The sequence below is a fragment of the Aulonocara stuartgranti genome (genome assembly GCF_965226115.1).
Source record: "Aulonocara stuartgranti genome assembly, chromosome: 7".
Lineage (NCBI taxonomy): Eukaryota > Metazoa > Chordata > Actinopteri > Cichliformes > Cichlidae > Aulonocara > Aulonocara stuartgranti.
This window is the reverse complement of record NC_138945.1, coordinates 28,652,522-28,670,983: the sequence shown is the minus strand read 5'-3', so window position 1 is coordinate 28,670,983 and position 18,462 is coordinate 28,652,522. Positions and strand designations below refer to the sequence as shown.

Genomic DNA, 18,462 nt, shown 5'->3' with positions numbered 1-18,462 from the left:
TTTAAATCGAACGCGTAGTTTGGTGTGCGCGTTTGATTCAAAACGTTGGCGTTTTGATCATCGAGCATCTGTGCTCTCTTTCTCATGAAAACGAGCACGTGCGTCAATAATATGCATACATACATCTGAAGCTATACCTCCATAATTCGTCACGAATGTCCCGACTGCAGTGCGTTCAGTTTTTAGTTTCATGTCATTTATTATGTATAACTCAGGTGAGGACATCCATCTCTTCCCAGACAACCACCTCCTCAGGTGTGTTTAAATAATTCAGCGGGCCCTCCCTCTCCTGCATGTATGGATTGATCCACACTTTGTCCGTTTGATTCATGCTCATAATTTGTGTTTGTAGCTCAGTAGGCCACTACAGCCCTTTCGCCTGATTCTCTCCCTAGCTCCCAAAGCAATTTAATACATAACATTTGTACCAACATTTCCTTCAGACCCCTTTTTTCTTGCTTTTCTGTTTGTTTCTGAATCTATCCAGTTAGACTTGATTTCTTTAGGTCCTATTCAGTCTTTCTTCATTATTATACTGCCACACAGCTCATACTCATTATAATTTAAGTTCTCTGTAGCCAAACCAGCGTGCTGAGGGTGAAAAAATAAGATATTTGTTTCATTTTGTTTGGCTTACTGTAATTGTGGGCGGTCACTGCCTGTTCTGTTGATGTGTTTTGTTTAATGTTTCTTGTAAATGTAGATATATGGTATACTAATTACGTTCTCACCATCAATTAAATGCAGCACAAGATCAGTATTTACACATTGCTTTGCAGCCTTGGTGTAACTTCCCAAATCTTTAGAAAAAAATGTATGCTATACTATACAAATACATTAATTTCTTTATTTCTTTTTTTTAATTATTATTATTTATCGTGACACTAGTTTGTTACCTTTCTTTCTGTCTGCATTCTTTTTTTTAGGCTTATTCTGTTTACGATGAGGAGATCGGGTACTGCCAGGGACAGTCCTTCTTGGCTGCAGTGCTGCTGTTGCACGTGAGTTTACATACCAGCATGTCCAGGGAAAAAAAAAAAGTATTTCAAATATAGTGTCATAGCTGAGCGGGGCTGTTTTATTTCCTTTGACATCGATACCCTTCCAGCTTTCAGAAACACTGGAGGATTGGCTTAATTTATTACATCCTCCATCCTATGTTTAATGTCTCTCAGAACTTGGTCAATAAGTACCTATAAAAGGAAATTTTAGAGGTTTTATTTGTTTATGTAATGTAGACGGCAACATTAAACCACCTGCCTAATATTGAGTAGTTCTCCCTTTGCACTGCCAAAACAGCTCAGACTCTCTGGGGAATAAACAGGTCCCCTCTTGGGATGGGCTGTGTTGACTGGGACCAAGCATATCCTACAATTGCTCATTGGGATCTAAGGTGTTTGGAGTCCAGACCAACTTCCTAATCTTGTTGTTGTGTTCAGGAGTATATGTTGCAGTAACCCCCACGCATGAGTCTCTAGCAAAGGTTTTAACCGCAGAACTCTGCATAGTCATAAGGCTTTAATGTTGGGGTTTTTTGTTTTTTTTTTTGTGTACAATATGGTCACAGTGATCATCTGAAACCTGTAGCTTGTTTTAAAACTCCTCTGTGGTCCGGAGAAATGCCAACAGTGCCACCTAGTGTAGAAACAATGGCCATTTTTATAAAGCATCCGACCAGAGGATTTTTTAAAGTGACATTTTAGAATTTCTTGGGGCACTTTGCAGTTAACTTCATGTGAAACCCTTGTTTTCAGCATGACTGAACTGACTTAAGGCACTAATAAGTAAATCTCTTGGTTTTCTTTAGATGCCAGAGGAGCAAGCATTCAGTGTCCTGGTGAAGATCATGTTTGATTATGGGCTCAGGGATCTTTTCAAGCAAAACTTTGAAGATCTTCATTGCAAGTTCTTTCAGCTTGAGAGACTTATGCAGGTTTGTATGATATAAACTTGTATAACTGAATGCTCTGCGCACCTGTACACTGATATATACTATTATATTATATAATGTAATACATAAGACCAGCAAGGTGTATTACTTAGTATTTAAGTAGAATTGAAGTGATTTCTAGCTGCTCTCCTTCCTTTCCCCCCCATTTGCTATCTTTTTTTTTATTACATCTTCCTTTTCTCCTCCTCCACATTCTTCAATCTGCTTCTCTAACCCCATGTCCTTTTGTGTCTTTATTGCTTTTCTTGCTTTCAACGTGTCTGTTCCAGGAATATATACCAGACCTGTACAACCATTTCCTGAATGTGGGCCTGGAGGCTCACATGTATGCCTCACAGTGGTTCCTCACTCTCTTCACAGCCAAGTTCCCCCTCTACATGGTCTTCCATATAATCGACCTGCTGCTGTGCGAGGTTCGTAATCTAAACACAAACCTCAGTGACTTCAATCGACAGAGGTAATGACTTATTAACTCATGGCATAGAAATGCCCTCAGCTGTTAAAGGCTGATGGGGTGTTGTGGTTACCCTGCCAATCCGGCAGGTGACATGATGTGACATGGAGATCCAAGTTTGTGAGTGGGGTAACTCGAGAATGAAGCGACATAGGAGTTTTAAATTCATACCATAGGTGTGTCTACAAAAAATATTGAAGGAGTTTGAATCTCTGTGACCTAAACCTTCAGCTCAAGGTCAGAGGTCCAGTCTTCTGAAAATTGTTTGAATTGATAACTCAAGAAGGAAATCGCCTCGGATTCTGAAATAAATTTTATACAGTGGTGTGAAAAAGGGTTTTCCCCTTCCCGATTTCCTTATTTTTCTTCTCTTGTCACACTAAAATGTTTCAGATCATCAAATTCAGATATTAGACAAAGATGTCTTGATGGATGCTCAATCATCCAGGTAAGGAAATCCCAAAAAGTTGATTCGATTCATCTGGATGTAGCGTTTTTAGTGGAAGAAATGTTTCGTCACTCATCCAAGTGACTTCTTCACTTTCAGCTGAGGTCAGCTTCTTGATCATTCATGTGAAGAATGATCTGCTAGTTTCAGTCATTATGCAAATATATTGTTTACTTAAGCTGAACTCAGCTTTCCAAAAATTAGGTTAATCACAGTTAAGTCATGATTTAACAAGATGGGCAATTGCTTTTCACACAGAACCAGGTAAGTTTGGATAAGTTTGGATAAGTTTTCTTCCTTAATCAGTGAAATCATTGTTTAAAAACACAATTTATTTGGGTTATCTTTGTGTGATATTAAACTTTGTTTAATGCTCTGAAACATGTAAGTGTGACAAATATAAAAAACTGTAGTAAATCAGGAAGGGCGCAACAACTTTTTCACAGCACCGTAGGTACCATAGATATCTTTTTTTTTTTACCCTGGGAATTGAAACTCTGAATATAGGAAAACCCTCGTCTCATTAATCTGCTGAATGATGTCAGTCCAGTGATGGTGGAAGAAAGCAGCAGGACTTGGGATGTGGTTCAAGATTTAGGAATTTATGACCAGACCCAGGGAGACTTGTTTCAGATCACACAATAACTCAGACCAGGGTAAAGTCTGACCTTCCGGTGTAGCGGTCCAAGCTGAGCAGCTGTCTTCAGATCCTGTGGAGAGATATGAAGTTACCCCATTAAGTCAGACCGCTTTAACAAATCATCTGGGAAGAAAAGGAGCAGCCGCTGTGCTTATCCACATACTTAGTAAAAGTATATCCCTAGAAACAAGCACACCACTTAAATATGGGGTTTTAGATGTTTTATTTTTTCAAGAATAAGCATATGACAACGTTTATGTGTGATTTTTGTCAGTCGCTTTTTTCATTAAAACTTTAAGCAACAGTAATTAATCAATTCATTTTGTTTTTTTCTCCCCTCAGGGCATTAGTGTAATCTTCAATGTGGCCTTGGCACTTTTAAAGGTAAGAAAGCCCAGACAAAAAACGAATTATTTTATTGTTCAGCCACACCAAAGTGAAAATGGGACAGCAACCTCCTTGTGATGAGGGGAAATTGGTTGATGATTGTGTGTAGATTGCAATTGTGTTGTTGGCAACACCCTTAACATCTGGGTAAGGTATTTATGCAGGTCGACTGGCAGGAGGCAGCCTGAGACTGCAGTCACTCAAGCAGATTGGTGAAGGTTTGCAAATAAGTTCAGTCTAATTTTTAAAACACAAAAGTTGCTTTCAGCATAGCAGCTGACTGCAAGTGGTTTACTGACCTGGTCCCCGTCTTCGACGTGACCATTGAAAAGTCAATGAGATCACAAGTTTATTGCAATAAATTTGGTCGTGCTGCTCCAACCGCCGTCTTCTTTAGTGTGACTGTAGCATCAAACCAATGAGCATTCAAAGATGGCCAGAAGATTTGAGTGGTTGTGCCAACAGAACCTCAAATTCTAAAAGGTTTATGCATGTGAGACATGTGCAGCCTCACCCCTCTGTTCTGTGCTAAAAGCAGTGCACGTGCTTTTTTTTAAGGGGACGTTGTGCTTGAAGAACACAGTTCCATCCATAAAATAAACAGGCAGAATAAAATAAATCTGTGGAACAACTTTTATTTTACCATAGATTTATAGACTTGGCCACAAACACAGTCTTTATCTTAGTGCTCACGTGTTCCTAACCAAACCCAGGATGTTGCCTTAAGAATTGTTTCTTCATTTAACAAAAAAGGAAATGAGTCTTTCCTTGACAGGCTGTTTAGGCTTGAGTAATGTAAATTTATGTCTAATTTACCTTTTATCTGCTTTTCCCCAGACATCGAAAGATGATCTAATCCAAACAGACTTCGAGGGTGCTCTCAAATTCTTTCGCGTCCCTGTTCCGAAGAGGTACCGCTCCGAGGAAAACGCAAAGAAACTGATGGAGCTGGCCTGTAGCATGAAGGTTAGTTTAAAGCAGAGCATGTAGTACTTATACCTGCTCAACCTGGCTTTTTCTTAAAGATAGTAGACTTGTGTCTTATTGTCATATTTTGTATAAATAAGAATAAACAGATGATTTTCTTAAAATATTCAGAAAGCCTCAAACCCAACTGAACAGTAAATTATTAAACAAAATATATGGTACCAAATATGTGATATATGATCATTAGTTGATCATTCGCAGATCATTATGCACAAAAGTAAAAGATTTTTTCAAGCAGTATTTCTCAAATACCACTAGGGGTCACTGCCGTGCTTTACACCAACCTTAACAGATAAATCAAACACACGTGTCTTTTTCAGTATCTCAAACAGGCGCACTCGCACCTGTGTCCTGACCCGTTTTGAACTGTCTGGCCTAGTTTAAGGGACCTGACTTTGAAGGTAGCTTTGGGCAGAGATATTTATTTGCACAGACCGAGACCGAGAGATTTGAAGTTTTTGGTTCGCAGTTAGACAGCTGGGCAGCAGGCAGAACATGTAATGATCTTCAGCAAAGAAATATCTGCTGGAAATAAATCGGAGGTATCGCTTTTGAATTTAAATCATAACCACCAGAAAAACACAGATTTTCTAGCTTATACTCCTTTTGGCTTATTTGACTTCTTCTATATGCTGTCTTTGAGTATTACACTTATCTGTGCTGCTTTTTTTCTTTAGGGATTCCCCGTAGCAAGTATGTTATCTGGCAAGAGAAAATAATTCCAAGAATTCATTTGAGGTCACTGACTACTGTAATGACTTCACTGGGAATTAAATCTCAGTCAAGGCAGAGTAATTTGAAGCTTGGATAGCAATGTGGGGTGATGACTGGCTGTATCAGTAACTAACCTGAAACGACTGAAGATACTGGCTGACTGGACTACAAATTGTTCTGGGTTGCAGCTGTGTTGGAAGCTTTATCTCAGATTTGACTTTATGTGATCTTTTTCCAGGTACACCCCTTTTTTTTTAAATGTATTTATTTCATTTCGGGAAGTCAAAGTAGCAACAATTAGGTCGCTTCCTTCAAGGTGACCGGAATCTTGAAAGTTTTTATTTTTTTATTTATTTTTTTTACAGCAGGCTTTTATTCTGAGGTGTTTCTCATAAACTCAGAGTTATTCTTTTAATGTATGACTTTAACCTTGGAAGTCCAAAGTTTTCCCAGCTTTGTTTCTTCCTTTAAATCTGAGCCCGGGCTGAGCTCATCTGTGACTTTGGTATTTCTTTTTTTTTTTTAAACGGAATCTTGAAATTAATTATAAAAAATGTCTCCAAATTTATTCTCATAGTTCAACTTTCATAACTTTCTTCGTTGAATGTCAAATTTATTCCCTTCCCCTTTTTTAGTTTCTTAATGTACCCTAATTCATATTTTTAAAATAACCAACATTATTGGAAAATGAACATATATATAAAAATTCAACATCCTGCTTCCTAAGTCATTGAACTATAAGAGATACAAAACCTAAACAAGGCCATTTGTATCATCTAAATTATATTATCTGATATATATCTTATCAACTTTACATCATATTCACAGCAGTGTTAAAGCAGTGCTGAGTATCTTTCCAGGTTGGGAGTCTGCAAACTATTTACTTAACTGCAGTGAGAGGTCATTATCATTATTAGATTTTTAAAGTCAGTATGAGAGAAGTACTTGTGTTGTGCATTCAGCTCACAAACTGTATTCAAGACATAATCTCAGGGTCAAACCAGGTCATTTATGTTGTCTCAGTGTGCTTTTGTTGCACCAACCTCCTCTTCTCATCTGCCAGCCTTATGACTTCTAATGCTAATATATGCAAATTACCCCAGAAATTTAAATAAAACCATAAAAGTTTGAATTTCTTTCTTGGACACTTTTAAAAAAAAGTTTGGCGCGTCAAAGTTTTAGCTTGTGTTCATACCTTATAGTTCTGTTTTTGAGCTACTACACATGAGCATGCGTGTGCAGACATGTTTGTGCACCTACATACAGTATTAGTAGTTGCAGTTGATTGAAAACTTTCAAAGTGGAAAAATATTCTCTGTTTATAAAAAACTTTGGACTCGGGAGGTTTGTGGATACTCTCTGTACTTCATTGGCAATTTAATTATGAGCTGTTGGAGAACCAAAGTTTTGCTGTAGATGTGAGAAAAAAGACAATAAAAGGATGGATGCATTAGAGACCTGCTGCCCTGAATGACCTTCTGTACTTTGTGGAGGAGAACGTGCAACCAAACACACTGAGAGAATGCATAAAGACACATGAATCGGAACAGCATGAAGGTCATGCTACATCATTAGGTAATGAATGTTGAGATTTCAACATGGGGAAAAGTATATAGTCAAAGTATGCAAACACTGTAGTGCATTGATTGTGAACCCTTAACTAAGGGCATTGAAAATCCACACATCTCATTATAAATTGGTAGTGGTAAGATTAGATGTTACAAACAGTAGCAAATTGGCCAATAATACCACCCCGTGTGTTGTTACATGTTATTCAAATGCATGAATAAATAAAGCTGCAGTCGAGCAAAGATTAAAAGTCTTCTGTCTTTGTTTGCAAAAGACTTGAAAACCTCTCCACTGGCCGTCACATTAAACCAAACTTAGTAAGCTAGTTGTATTTCCTTTCTTCATCATTTGTTGTTTTACTCTTTCTGCTCAACAGATCAGCCAGAAGAAACTGAAGAAATATGAAAAGGAGTACCACACCATACGGGAGCAGCAAGAGCAACAGGAGGCCCCCATCGAGAGATATGAGGTACGTGGTTTTTCTAACAAAATATTTCAGTCCCCTTTCTTGTCTCGATATGTTCAATACAGGAAGGTTAAATGATGAGTATATTTTTCTTTAAAAAAATAATGGCAAAAGGAAAAAGAAACCAGCCAAAACAAGAATGATATGCTCCTCCTATTTAGCATAAAGCAGTCTCATCCTTCCTTTTCCAGGAACAAAATGTCTGGCACAGCGCATCACTTAAAATAACAATAAAAATACGGCAGAACAAAAACTGCATGGTTCATAACAAACCGTTATTCTGTTGGACTTCCTCTTCCTCCTCCTCTTATGTCTGTTGTTTATCTGCTGGGCAGGGCATTTAAAAAAACAAAACAAAAAATGTTGTATCATTTTTGTTAATGTTGGTTCTTCTCACGTGTCACTCTAATCTTTCCCCAGAATGTTTTGATCTTTCTCCACTACCAAATACACAGAACCGTTATTTCTTTTGGCTCTGTGCATTCATTGCTTGCTCTGTGGTGTAGTGTTTAATAGACTGGCCTGGACAAATCTGCCATGGCGACCCCCTGGGGAAAAGGGGTGTGGCATAAAGTACCTATACATACCCATGCTTCAGTATTGTTTGGCTTGTTTGTTCTGTTGGCAAAATGATATGCTTAACACTGAGAAAAGTTTTAAAAGTGTAGGGGTGTTAGATGTTGCTTATATGGCAGTCTCAGCTCATTGCTGGCTAGTTACTAGGTCTATATAATTCAACTTTTATAGATATAAATTAGATGTTATTGCTGTGAAATTAAAAAGATGGCATGCTCTCATATAGTGCTGTAGGTGCATATTATTTAAAAATACATTATGAAATATTGTTCCATGCTTTTATAGCTCATAATGTCATGTTTTTGTTGATATTTAAACATGCCTTTGTGGTGGGTTACTAAATGACTTACAATTTACAAAACTTTTCAGCAGTAAAAATATTTTTTAAAAATTATATCTGTTCAGATTAGAGTTCTTCAGAAAACATATATTATTAGAATTAGGATGATACAGATCTCGCTTAACTTTTCTTTATATTGTTTTCTGTCTTTTTACATAGTAACATTATTATTTTAGTGGTTGGTTGGTTTAACCATTTCAGTATTCATGAATTATGTGTCATCCCCACGATTACCATATAGTGGTAAAGCAGCGACTATATTCTGACATTCATAGCTGAACAAAGTAAATCTATATTTCTTGTGGACCTTGACAGTCCTTGTTCAGCAAATAAAAACTACAAGGCCATAGAAAAGCCTTTAACTATACATTATGCCATTTCAAGGGTAACAAGATGGTTTTGTGCACTACAAGATCATCCATCACTTCTTTTTTTTTGTTCGTGTCCAAAGAAGTGTTTTGATCTTGGGGTGTTTCTATTTTTGCCATGTAAGAGGGATTCATCCGCTCTACGCTAAAGTCAAATGTTCACGCCAGTTTGAGTCATAGTAGTGATAATAAAAGCTGGAGTTGTGTAGTCCACACTTTAATACAAGGATATGTAAATCCATGTGCAAATGGATCAGGATCAGATGGCTTAAAAAGAAGAAAAGTGACACAGACATGAAATGTTTTAACAAAGATGGAAACGTTGACCTAGAAATAGAAGGAGAGGTGTTAGAATTTGTGCTAAGTGCTCCGACTTTATTCCCACTACAGCTGTAGATTGCTGTTAATGATGTACAAACCGGTTATGTCTTGTTAAACATTACAGACATCTCTTACTTTGCGGCTACGTTTTCAGCTGATCAGAGTGAACTTTTATACTCTCGGTTTCATATGTGTGTTGTCGCATCGCTCTGGAAACTGCTGAACCAGTAAGACATGTTTGCACAATCAAACTTAACTCCATTTCCTTGCTCAGCTATCTCAGCGCTTTCCTTCCTCTTTGGTGGATCGTCACTTCTCCGTGTTCAGTGTCGTCTGTCTTAAACGTTTTGATTATTTCATTCTTAACATTTTTGTGTTGATTTGTGGTTGTTTTTCTCTTTTCTTCTTTCTAAACACTGCTTTTTTTTCCCTCTTACATTCACCATCTAGCGGGAGAATCGGCGTTTGCAAGAGGCCAACATGCGTCTGGAGCAAGAAAATGATGACTTGGCACATGAACTAGTTAGCAGCAAGATAGCCCTGCGCAAAGACCTTGACAATGTAAGCCAAAGAAGAATATTTGTGTATGATTGGGTGGGGCTGTTAAACTGTCATTTGTCACTTCTGGTAGAACATCTAAAAAAGGTTATAGCAAAGATGAAAGCGCAAGTGTTTTTGAACAGAAACTTTTTTTCCCCAATTCCTTGAAAAGAGAGAGAAAACTAAGAAGAAAGTAGGGCGACTCTGACTTTCATTGACCTACTGAGCACTGGGTTATGGTGTCTTTTGTGTGTCTGTGCATGTGTGTGTCAGGCCGAGGAGAAAGCGGACGCCCTAAATAAAGAGTTGCTGCTGACCAAACAGAAGCTGATTGAGTCGGAGGATGAGAAGAGGCGGCTGGAGGAAGAGTCTGCACAGGTTAGAGCATGTAACGCGCTCTCATCTAGAGTGAAACGGAGCCAGGGGAAAAAAGTTTCCTGCTGATGCCTAATGTGTTTGTTTTTCCTCAAAATGTCATAAGAAACACAGGGTTACAGGAAGCAACTGCTGAAACAGAAGTCGAAATATTAAGGTGACCTGCTATGACTGAGCAGTTTTTATTGTGGACAGGTCCAGGATTCACAAGAAATATTGCATCGGCTGATTTACTCTCAATCAGTGAAGTTCTGTTTGTCTCTGTCGTTTGCAGGGTATGACAGCCTGTGTGGAACTGCTTGTCTTTGAAACAAGACCGCATTTTATACTTTCCTGAGCTAGAAGCACAGCTCATAGTGAGCATGAGACCAGATTTTTTTCTGACCTTCAAGTCTTTACAAAACAGCCGTTATGTGATGAATATACCCCTGTCATACCTGAAGCCTTACATCAGACTTGGGAAATGTTAAGCACAGCCATCTTTTTGTACATGTTCTTCTGGCTGTATATTTGCCTCTCAGCCAGTTTCTCTGCATGAGACACATTTCCACATACTTTCAATTACAGAAATATTTTAAGAAAAATAAAACCACTGGCTCGCTTGAGACTTCATGTGTGGAGTTTAATGTTCTCCCTGTGTTTGTGTGGGTTCTCTCCGGATATGCTGACTTCCTCCTACATTCCAAAAACATGAACAGGGTTACGTTAATTGGTGATTCTAAATTGGCCAGAGGTGTGGATGTGAGTTTGTATGGTTGTCTGTCTCTCTGTTAGTCCTGTCAGAGACAGGCGACCTGTTCAGGGTGTACCTTGCCTTTCGGCGTATGGCAGCTGGGATAGGCTCCAGCCCAGTCACAACCCAAAGTTAGATACAGTAAGTGGAAGAAAGAAAACGGATGGGTGCTTGCTATTGCTACATTCTGAAGGTGTTACAAGCAATTCGATTATTAATGATACCTACATTAATATGTTGATGACCTACATACAGTAAAAAACAAAATATACTATTCCATAGGAATTAAGAGAGTAATTAGCAACCAGGTGTTGCTAATCAAATGCACTTGATTAACTGATGATCTACAAATCTAGCCATCTCTGTAAAAAAAAGCTGAGGTTTTGACAATTTCCCATTAGTGGAAGTCCCAGCAAGGTTAGACTGTTTAATGATCCAATACACTACAGAAACCCAAGAAGTACATCTTAGACTTTAGGTTCGATTAGATTTACAAAGTTGCCTCTGAACAAACCGCAAGATTTCTAGACCAGTACCCTTTGGACAGATGAGAGCACAGTGGAGCTAGTTGGCTATAATGCACAGTGGCACTTTGGCAAAAACCAAACGCTGTATACAAACATATCCGCACAAGCACCTCATACCAGCTGTCAAGCACAGTGGCAGAGGCGTGATGATTTGGGTTTGTTTTGACATTTACAGGACCTGCGTACCTTGCACTCGTTAAGTCGACTATGAAGTCGTCTGTATACCAAAGTATTTTAGAGTCAAATGTGAGACTACAGTTTGGCTGGATTGGATCATACAACAGGATAATGATCCCAAGCACAACAGCAAATCTGCATCAGAATGGAAAAGAAAATAGTCAAGTTTGTTGCGATGGCCCAGTCAAAGTCTATTTTAACATTTTAAAGAGAGCCGAATGAATGCCCACAAACCTCAATGAACTAAAGGACCATTATAAAGAAGAGTGTATTTCTCCACAACAATATCAAAGACTGATAAAGTCATACAGAAAATTATTACTTCAAGTTATATACTGTTGCTACAGAAATGCAATAATTGTTCCAGTGAGAGAGAAAAAGATACAGAATCTCATTTACTTTAAAACCGCATTCCTGTATAGTCAACCCTCAGATATCAAAGGTTGTCAGTCTTTGATGGTTATTTTTTCAAGTTCAAGTAAAGATTCTCTTTGATGGAGAGCACAGACCCTGCTGCCCTCTGATCCTGTGCATGTTTCACGTGGTCCTCCAAGTGTCTGTGGTGTTGTTGAGTTTGTGTAACTGTGACTGATTCATGTGCTCGAGCAGAGGTTGCATAGAGGCCATGACATTGCCCTGAACTTAGTGTCTGCCAATACCTTTCCATGTCTCCTTTACATTTCATGGCAGTCACACAGTCTCTGGGGCACCACTTCTGTCCTTGGCCTCTGCCGTGTAACAGCCTAACTGTATCTCTGTGTTTTATCTACAGCTGAAGGAGATGTGCAGACGAGAGCTTGATAAGTCAGAATCAGAAATTAAGAAGAACGGGTCCATTATTGGAGAATATAAGCAGGTATGTACTGTCTGCCTACTATATGCCTACTTTCACTTTTCAGTTTACTGTGTGCAACTGAATAGTTACATTAGCAGGTCTAATAATAGTGTTTCCACTTTCATATATGTGATGTAAGTTAAAAAGTGGAAACTGTCACACAACAGTTTTTATCACAGTTCTCTTGAAGCTTATTTTGGAAAAACAAACTTATTTTAGTTTGTGTTTTCCATTTAGTTCAAGCTTCAAAACCACATCTTTACTCCCCACCCTCACAGACAGGTGGATCATAGTGCATATACACTCACCGGCCTTTATTTATTATTATAGGTACATATTACTAGTTCCTCTTAGACCCTCATTTCTCTTCCGAGCTAATGTAATTCGTCATTGTATAGTTGCTGGAAACAGTCCTCAGAGATTTTGATCCATATTGGCACGATAACATTACAGAGTTGCTGCAGATTTCTCAGCTGCATGTCCATAATATGAATCACCCCTTACACCACATCCCAAAGGTACATTATTGGATTGAAATCGGGTGGCTGTGTAGGCCATTTGAGTATATGTCATGTCCAAAATAACAGATATGGTGTGTTATTTGATGGAATTCTCTGATAGGCTGTGGTGGCCCAAATCAGCATCATTTGGCACTAATGGGTGCCAAGAAAATATCCTCTTTACCATTACACCACCAGCACCAGCCTGAACTGTTGATTCAAGGAAGAATGGATCCCTCTTCTTAAGTTGTTTATGCCAAACTGTGAATCCGAATGTTGCAGCTGAAATGGAGACTCATCAGACTGGGCAATGTTTTTCTTCTAATGTGTTGTCCAGTTTTGGTGAGCCTTAGCAAATGCCTCAGTTTCCTGTTCTTAGCTGACAGGGGTGCCACCTGGTGTGGTCTGCTGTTGCTTTAGTCCATTAGCCTAAAGGTACAATGTGATGTGCATTCAGAGATGTTATGTGCATACCTTGGTTGTAACAAGTGGTTATCTGAGTTACTGTTGCATTCCTATCAGCTGAAAGTAGTCTGGCTGTTCTGACATCAGCAAGGCAAATTGGTCTAGAAAACTGCTGCTCACTGGGTAATTTCTCTTTTTTAGACCATTCTCTGAAAAACCTAGAGATGGTTGTCTGGGAAAATTCCAGTAGATCAGAAGTTTCTGACATGCTCAGACCAACCTGTGTGGCACCAACAACCATGTATCATTCAGAGTCACTTAAATCACATTTCTTTCTCATTCCAGTCCTCGGTTTGAACTTCAGCAGATTGTCTTGACCATGTCTAAATGCACGGAGTTATTGCCATGTGATTGGCTGATTACATTATTTTTAAAAGCAGTATACCAGGTATACCAAAAAAGTGGCTGGTGACTGTGTACCTGAAGGGAAATACAAAAATAAGCAATGAATGAGGTAATAGGACATTTAATTAATGAAATAATGTGAGAGTTTAGAATAGGATAAAAATGGGAGCATCATAATCACATATAGTGGGAGCATGTTGTATGTATGTTACTCTGGCAGGGACAGACTTTTCACATTGAATTCAAGTCATCCAGAGTTGTTTCATTGTTCATAGTACGCTGAATTTTAAAAATGCAAATTCACCTTTTACACACAATCCAGCAGAGGTGGTGTCGCCAGCTTCTGTTTCTTCATTTCTATAATTCCAACCAAAATGACTACAGTATATATCTATCAATATGCAATATTGTCTAATCTTATCAAAAACCAAGGAATGGAAAAGTGTCAGAAAATTGACCAAAGCATTTATTGCTGAAATGGTTTCGGGCTGAAATCCACTGAAGTCTCACAGTGACCCAGAAAGAATAATTCAGAAGGTTGGGATAAAAATTCAGAGAGCATAAGCTGCCAGCAGTTGGCAGTCTTCACATAACTTTGAGCCAGTGCTTGCATGTTTGTCACTTTTTAGTTCATTTATATCTCGAAGCATAATGCTAATTAAATCCACTCGTTTCTTGTTGACTTTTTTCGTACGCTTGGCTGTCATTGTTGATAAGTTCTGCTTTTTACTCAGCTCAAGTAGCTTCACCAGAAACACCATCATGGTATTTTTGTTTTTGGATTATAGTTATGTTTGTGTGTGTGTGACTGAATTGTGAATTAGATTATGTGGAGCTCTGATTCCCTTGAAAGTGAGCTTTTGAGACGCTTTACACCACTTATCTTTCCTTACTTAGCCCGTCTTTTCATATCTAAGCTTCGATCGAGCCATTACCGTGGCAGGACCACTCATAAATATTTAAAAATAATATACTCTTTAAGAGCGCTCTGTTTTCCTTCATTTATCTATTTTCTGAAGCAGAGCTGTTCCTTAACTGAACCCGGAGCTTTTGATGGCTTAGCCTGCAAGCATATTTAAAGTTCCGTCTGTCTGAATTCCTCTCAGATCTCATCCTGTCACTTCGTGCTTAAATATAAACTCACCCAGATCAAGTGCTATTACCATCAGCGCGGGGACATTATGCAACAATCCACCTCCTATTCCTCTCTGTGGAGGGAAACAGAAATAGAAAGAAGACTAATTTAGGAACAGACCTCAACTTCACCTGAGTCTAAAAATAATAACCGTCGACTGGCTTTGATGGCAAGTGTGAAAACCGGTTATCGAATGTCCCACCGATGAGAGGAGACCGGATTTGATGGTTTTTGTGTGTATCATGGGTTGCTAGCTTGCGGTTGAGAGCTGTGTTGAGCAGACTGAAGTGTGACAGGAAGGAAGAGGGTGATTGATGGAGAGCGGGGGAAAATGAACAAAGTGTGTGGAGGGGGAGGGGGGAGCATTCAATCCGCTGGGATTGACAAGTTGAGGGATTCCCTAAAATAGCCTGGGTTGTTTACAACATAGATAATGCGAATGATTATTCACGTAGCAATTTGCTCTTTCAATGTGTGTGAATGCCAAGAGTTTCTTTGGGGGTTTTATTTATTTATTTATTTTCCTGTGGAAATATAGCCCAAAAAAGCTTTGTGTGCTAATTGCTCCTCGAGCACATGAGGACAAAGACAAGTCTGTTAACGGTGGAGCTAAAAACGGTGTCAAGTGGTGCATTGCAATCCCCGTTCTAGGACTGGAGCTTTTGTAGATAGATGCAGGCTAGCTGGGTGCTAACCAGGTGAAGCAGCACGTGCCAGCGCTCGTGTCTCTTGGGTTCTGTTAGCATTGCGTTGTTTTCTCTTTTCTAATTCTGATTGTTTTCCTTGTCGGTGTTTTCGGTCAGTTTTGACTAAATAAATAAATTTGATCTGATTTACTTTTAATGGTTTTAATAAGATATTTTCATTCTGGACAACATATTTTTGTTAATTTGGGTGCATCAGCACAATTATCTGCTCCTTGTGGAAATATGATGAAGTAATTAAGACTGCATGTTCTTGTAGTTCCTGCATTGTAAGTATAAGTATACTGTTTGCATGCAATATTCAATAGAAAGAAAGCAAAAAGTGCCTCAGGCAGTGAAGTTACCGTGGGGCCGGATAAATTATTAAATGAAAATATTTAAAATAAATAAGGCTGAGATTGTTTTGTAGGAATAAATTGAATATAAAAAACTTTTTTTTTAAAATGCCCTCTGGGTCTTGAGCCTTCAGCAACGAGTGCAAAATCCATTATTACTGTGAAACAGTGGTATAGAAAAGAAACTCATAACAAGGATGGAGAAAATGACTACCGTGGTCATCCTGAATTTAAATGAGCAAAATAATCATTTACAGCTTGCTTGCAGATGGTGCAGCGATAACGATTCCTTGCCCTAAGATGGACAAGTACCCCCATCTTTCACAGGCTTGAAATCCCATCAGAACATATTGTCCTCCTCACTATGTCCCTGTTAGAGTCATCCTTCTAATTATAGAAAAAAACTGAAGGAGAGTAAAATCCCTGCTGCCGAAATGGGGACAAAAACTGACTGAAGACTTGAATGGCTTAAGGCTCAGCAGCTCGGGTAAGAAAAAAGCAAAAAAGAAACAGATGCTCCACTAGTTAAAAAGGACGCAGGGAGATTAAAACTGCAGGACTACAGACAAAAGATCAAAAAAGAAGAGATAAGAGGTCAGTAGTTACGGAGCTGGGTATAGTAACGGCCAATATGAGGGAGAATGTGACAGGATGGAAAGATAGCTGCATGATAAGTATAGTAAAAAAAAGAGAGATGAGGGTCACCAATATAATGTATGTAACACAGAGAATAAGAGCAAAAGTAGATGTCGAGATAGATGGACTGTCTATAGACGGCCTGATGTCTCTTATAGGATAACTCGTTGCACTCTGATTTCTCTGTCCGTCTGCAAGCTACAGGAAAAGTTTGTGGGTGTTTGTTTGACTCTCAGGATGCTTGTAGCTGTTTGAAGGAGAAGGGGAAAAGGAGATTTGAATATACATAAGGCCTATGACACCACTAATGCACTTAAAGCTAAGAGGATAAAGTCCATACAGACTTATTAACCTATAAACACAGTAGGGGAAACACAACTGTCTGTCTATTTGTTAGCAGTTTTCAATATATCATTTTCAAATTTTGATTGACAGTAGATGCCAACAACACCTTGAGGTGATTTAAGACACACCAGTTGTGAAAACCAGTAAAAATTGTATATTACCCACAATTTGTTTTTCATCTTCAAACTTCTCAACAATATCCTAGACCTTGGGGGGGCATGAGCACTTGACCTTGACCTTCATTGTTAGCGATAAAAAGGTCAGAAGAAGAAACCATATCAAAAAATATGTCATACGAAAAGCGATGGAGAGAGTTGTACACCACCTCAATTCAACACCTTACAAGGTCACAATGATGCCATAACTGACTGACGTCATCCTAGGATAATAAAACATGCGCATGTTATAATAAAAACATTATAAAACATCGCAGTTTCAGTATAGCCCTTGCCCTACGGGGGGAGTGGTGCTCTCTGAGTGCTGATGTTATTCTTATTACTCTGTCTGTATTGTGTTTTTACCATATTATGGGGATGAACAGTTTTCATTCATAAATATTCATCAAACTTTTTCTGAAAGGGAGTTTTTTCCCTCCTGTTTTCCTGTGTATACTTTGTTTTACTATTAGGTTTTTTGTTTTAAAACAGCCCAGTGGCTGGGTGCTTAGGTAAATTAATGATTTGAATCTTTGATTGTTGTTGGCCGAAAACTAAGCAAGCTTTTGTGGCTTGTTGGAGCTGTGTTGAAGCACCAGAGACTGGAAAAAGCTTGACTTGAAGTACAGATTATTGGTATTGAGTATTCATTTTAATTGAAAAGCGTTCCTCTGGTTTAATTGACGAGCTCTGTCTAAAAGTGGGTGAACAAACCAAGCTGTTTTTGTTTTCTGCAGATCTGCTCCCAGCTGAGCGAACGACTAGAGAAACAACAGACGGCTACGCGAGGAGAACTCGAGAAAATCAGGGTGAGTTTTACACCAACCCAAATGACGTAACCATGACGCCAGGATTAACTTTGTCACTTTATGAGTTTACAAAGTGTATTACAATTTTTACCTCTCATTACTCCATGAGCTGCCATGTAATGTGCTCCTCTGTCAGCAGGATTCAATTCATTGCTTAAAGACACTTCTGATGAACAGATAACCTGTTTTAACATCTGAGACACAGCCTCATATACATTGATTTGCTTGTCAGTGAGTGAAATAAGTATTTGATCCCCTACAACCCAGCCACAATTCTAGATCCCACAGATTATCAATCAATTGTAATCTGTGGGATACTCCTGATCTGAACTTATGTTCTTAAGCATATACCTGTCGATAGAATCAGTTTCTTCCATTGCAACCTCTCCACCTCCATGTGCAAGACCAAAGAGCTATCAAAAGACATCAGGGGCAAGATTGGCTGAATGGACTTCAAGACCATCACCAAGAAGTTGGTGTTGTGAAATATAAAATAACCAGTTGTTATAGATGTAGAGGTCAATGCAAGATTTTGGCTCATGGGAGGAGGAAGATCATGAGAAAAGTCTTGGAGCAGCCCAAAAGTACATGGAAGGAGCTTGTTAATGATCTGAAGGCAGTTAGG

General features: G+C 38.7%; 1 protein-coding gene across 2 annotated transcripts in view; it reads left to right on the top strand.

Moving 5' to 3' along the window:
- The window catches only part of rabgap1 (RAB GTPase activating protein 1), a 76,500-nt gene that overhangs the window by 52,426 nt on the left and 5,612 nt on the right, over positions 1-18,462 (top strand). For both annotated transcript variants that reach the window (XM_082539178.1, XM_082539177.1), the window contains 10 exons: positions 927-1,001; positions 1,808-1,933; positions 2,221-2,364; positions 3,836-3,877; positions 4,718-4,846; positions 7,527-7,619; positions 9,672-9,782; positions 10,035-10,139; positions 12,346-12,429; positions 17,766-17,837. In XM_082539178.1, the coding sequence (XP_082395304.1) occupies positions 927-1,001; positions 1,808-1,933; positions 2,221-2,364; positions 3,836-3,877; positions 4,718-4,846; positions 7,527-7,619; positions 9,672-9,782; positions 10,035-10,139; positions 12,346-12,429; positions 17,766-17,837 (981 nt within the window). The remainder of the gene's footprint in view (positions 1-926; positions 1,002-1,807; positions 1,934-2,220; positions 2,365-3,835; positions 3,878-4,717; positions 4,847-7,526; positions 7,620-9,671; positions 9,783-10,034; positions 10,140-12,345; positions 12,430-17,765; positions 17,838-18,462) is intronic.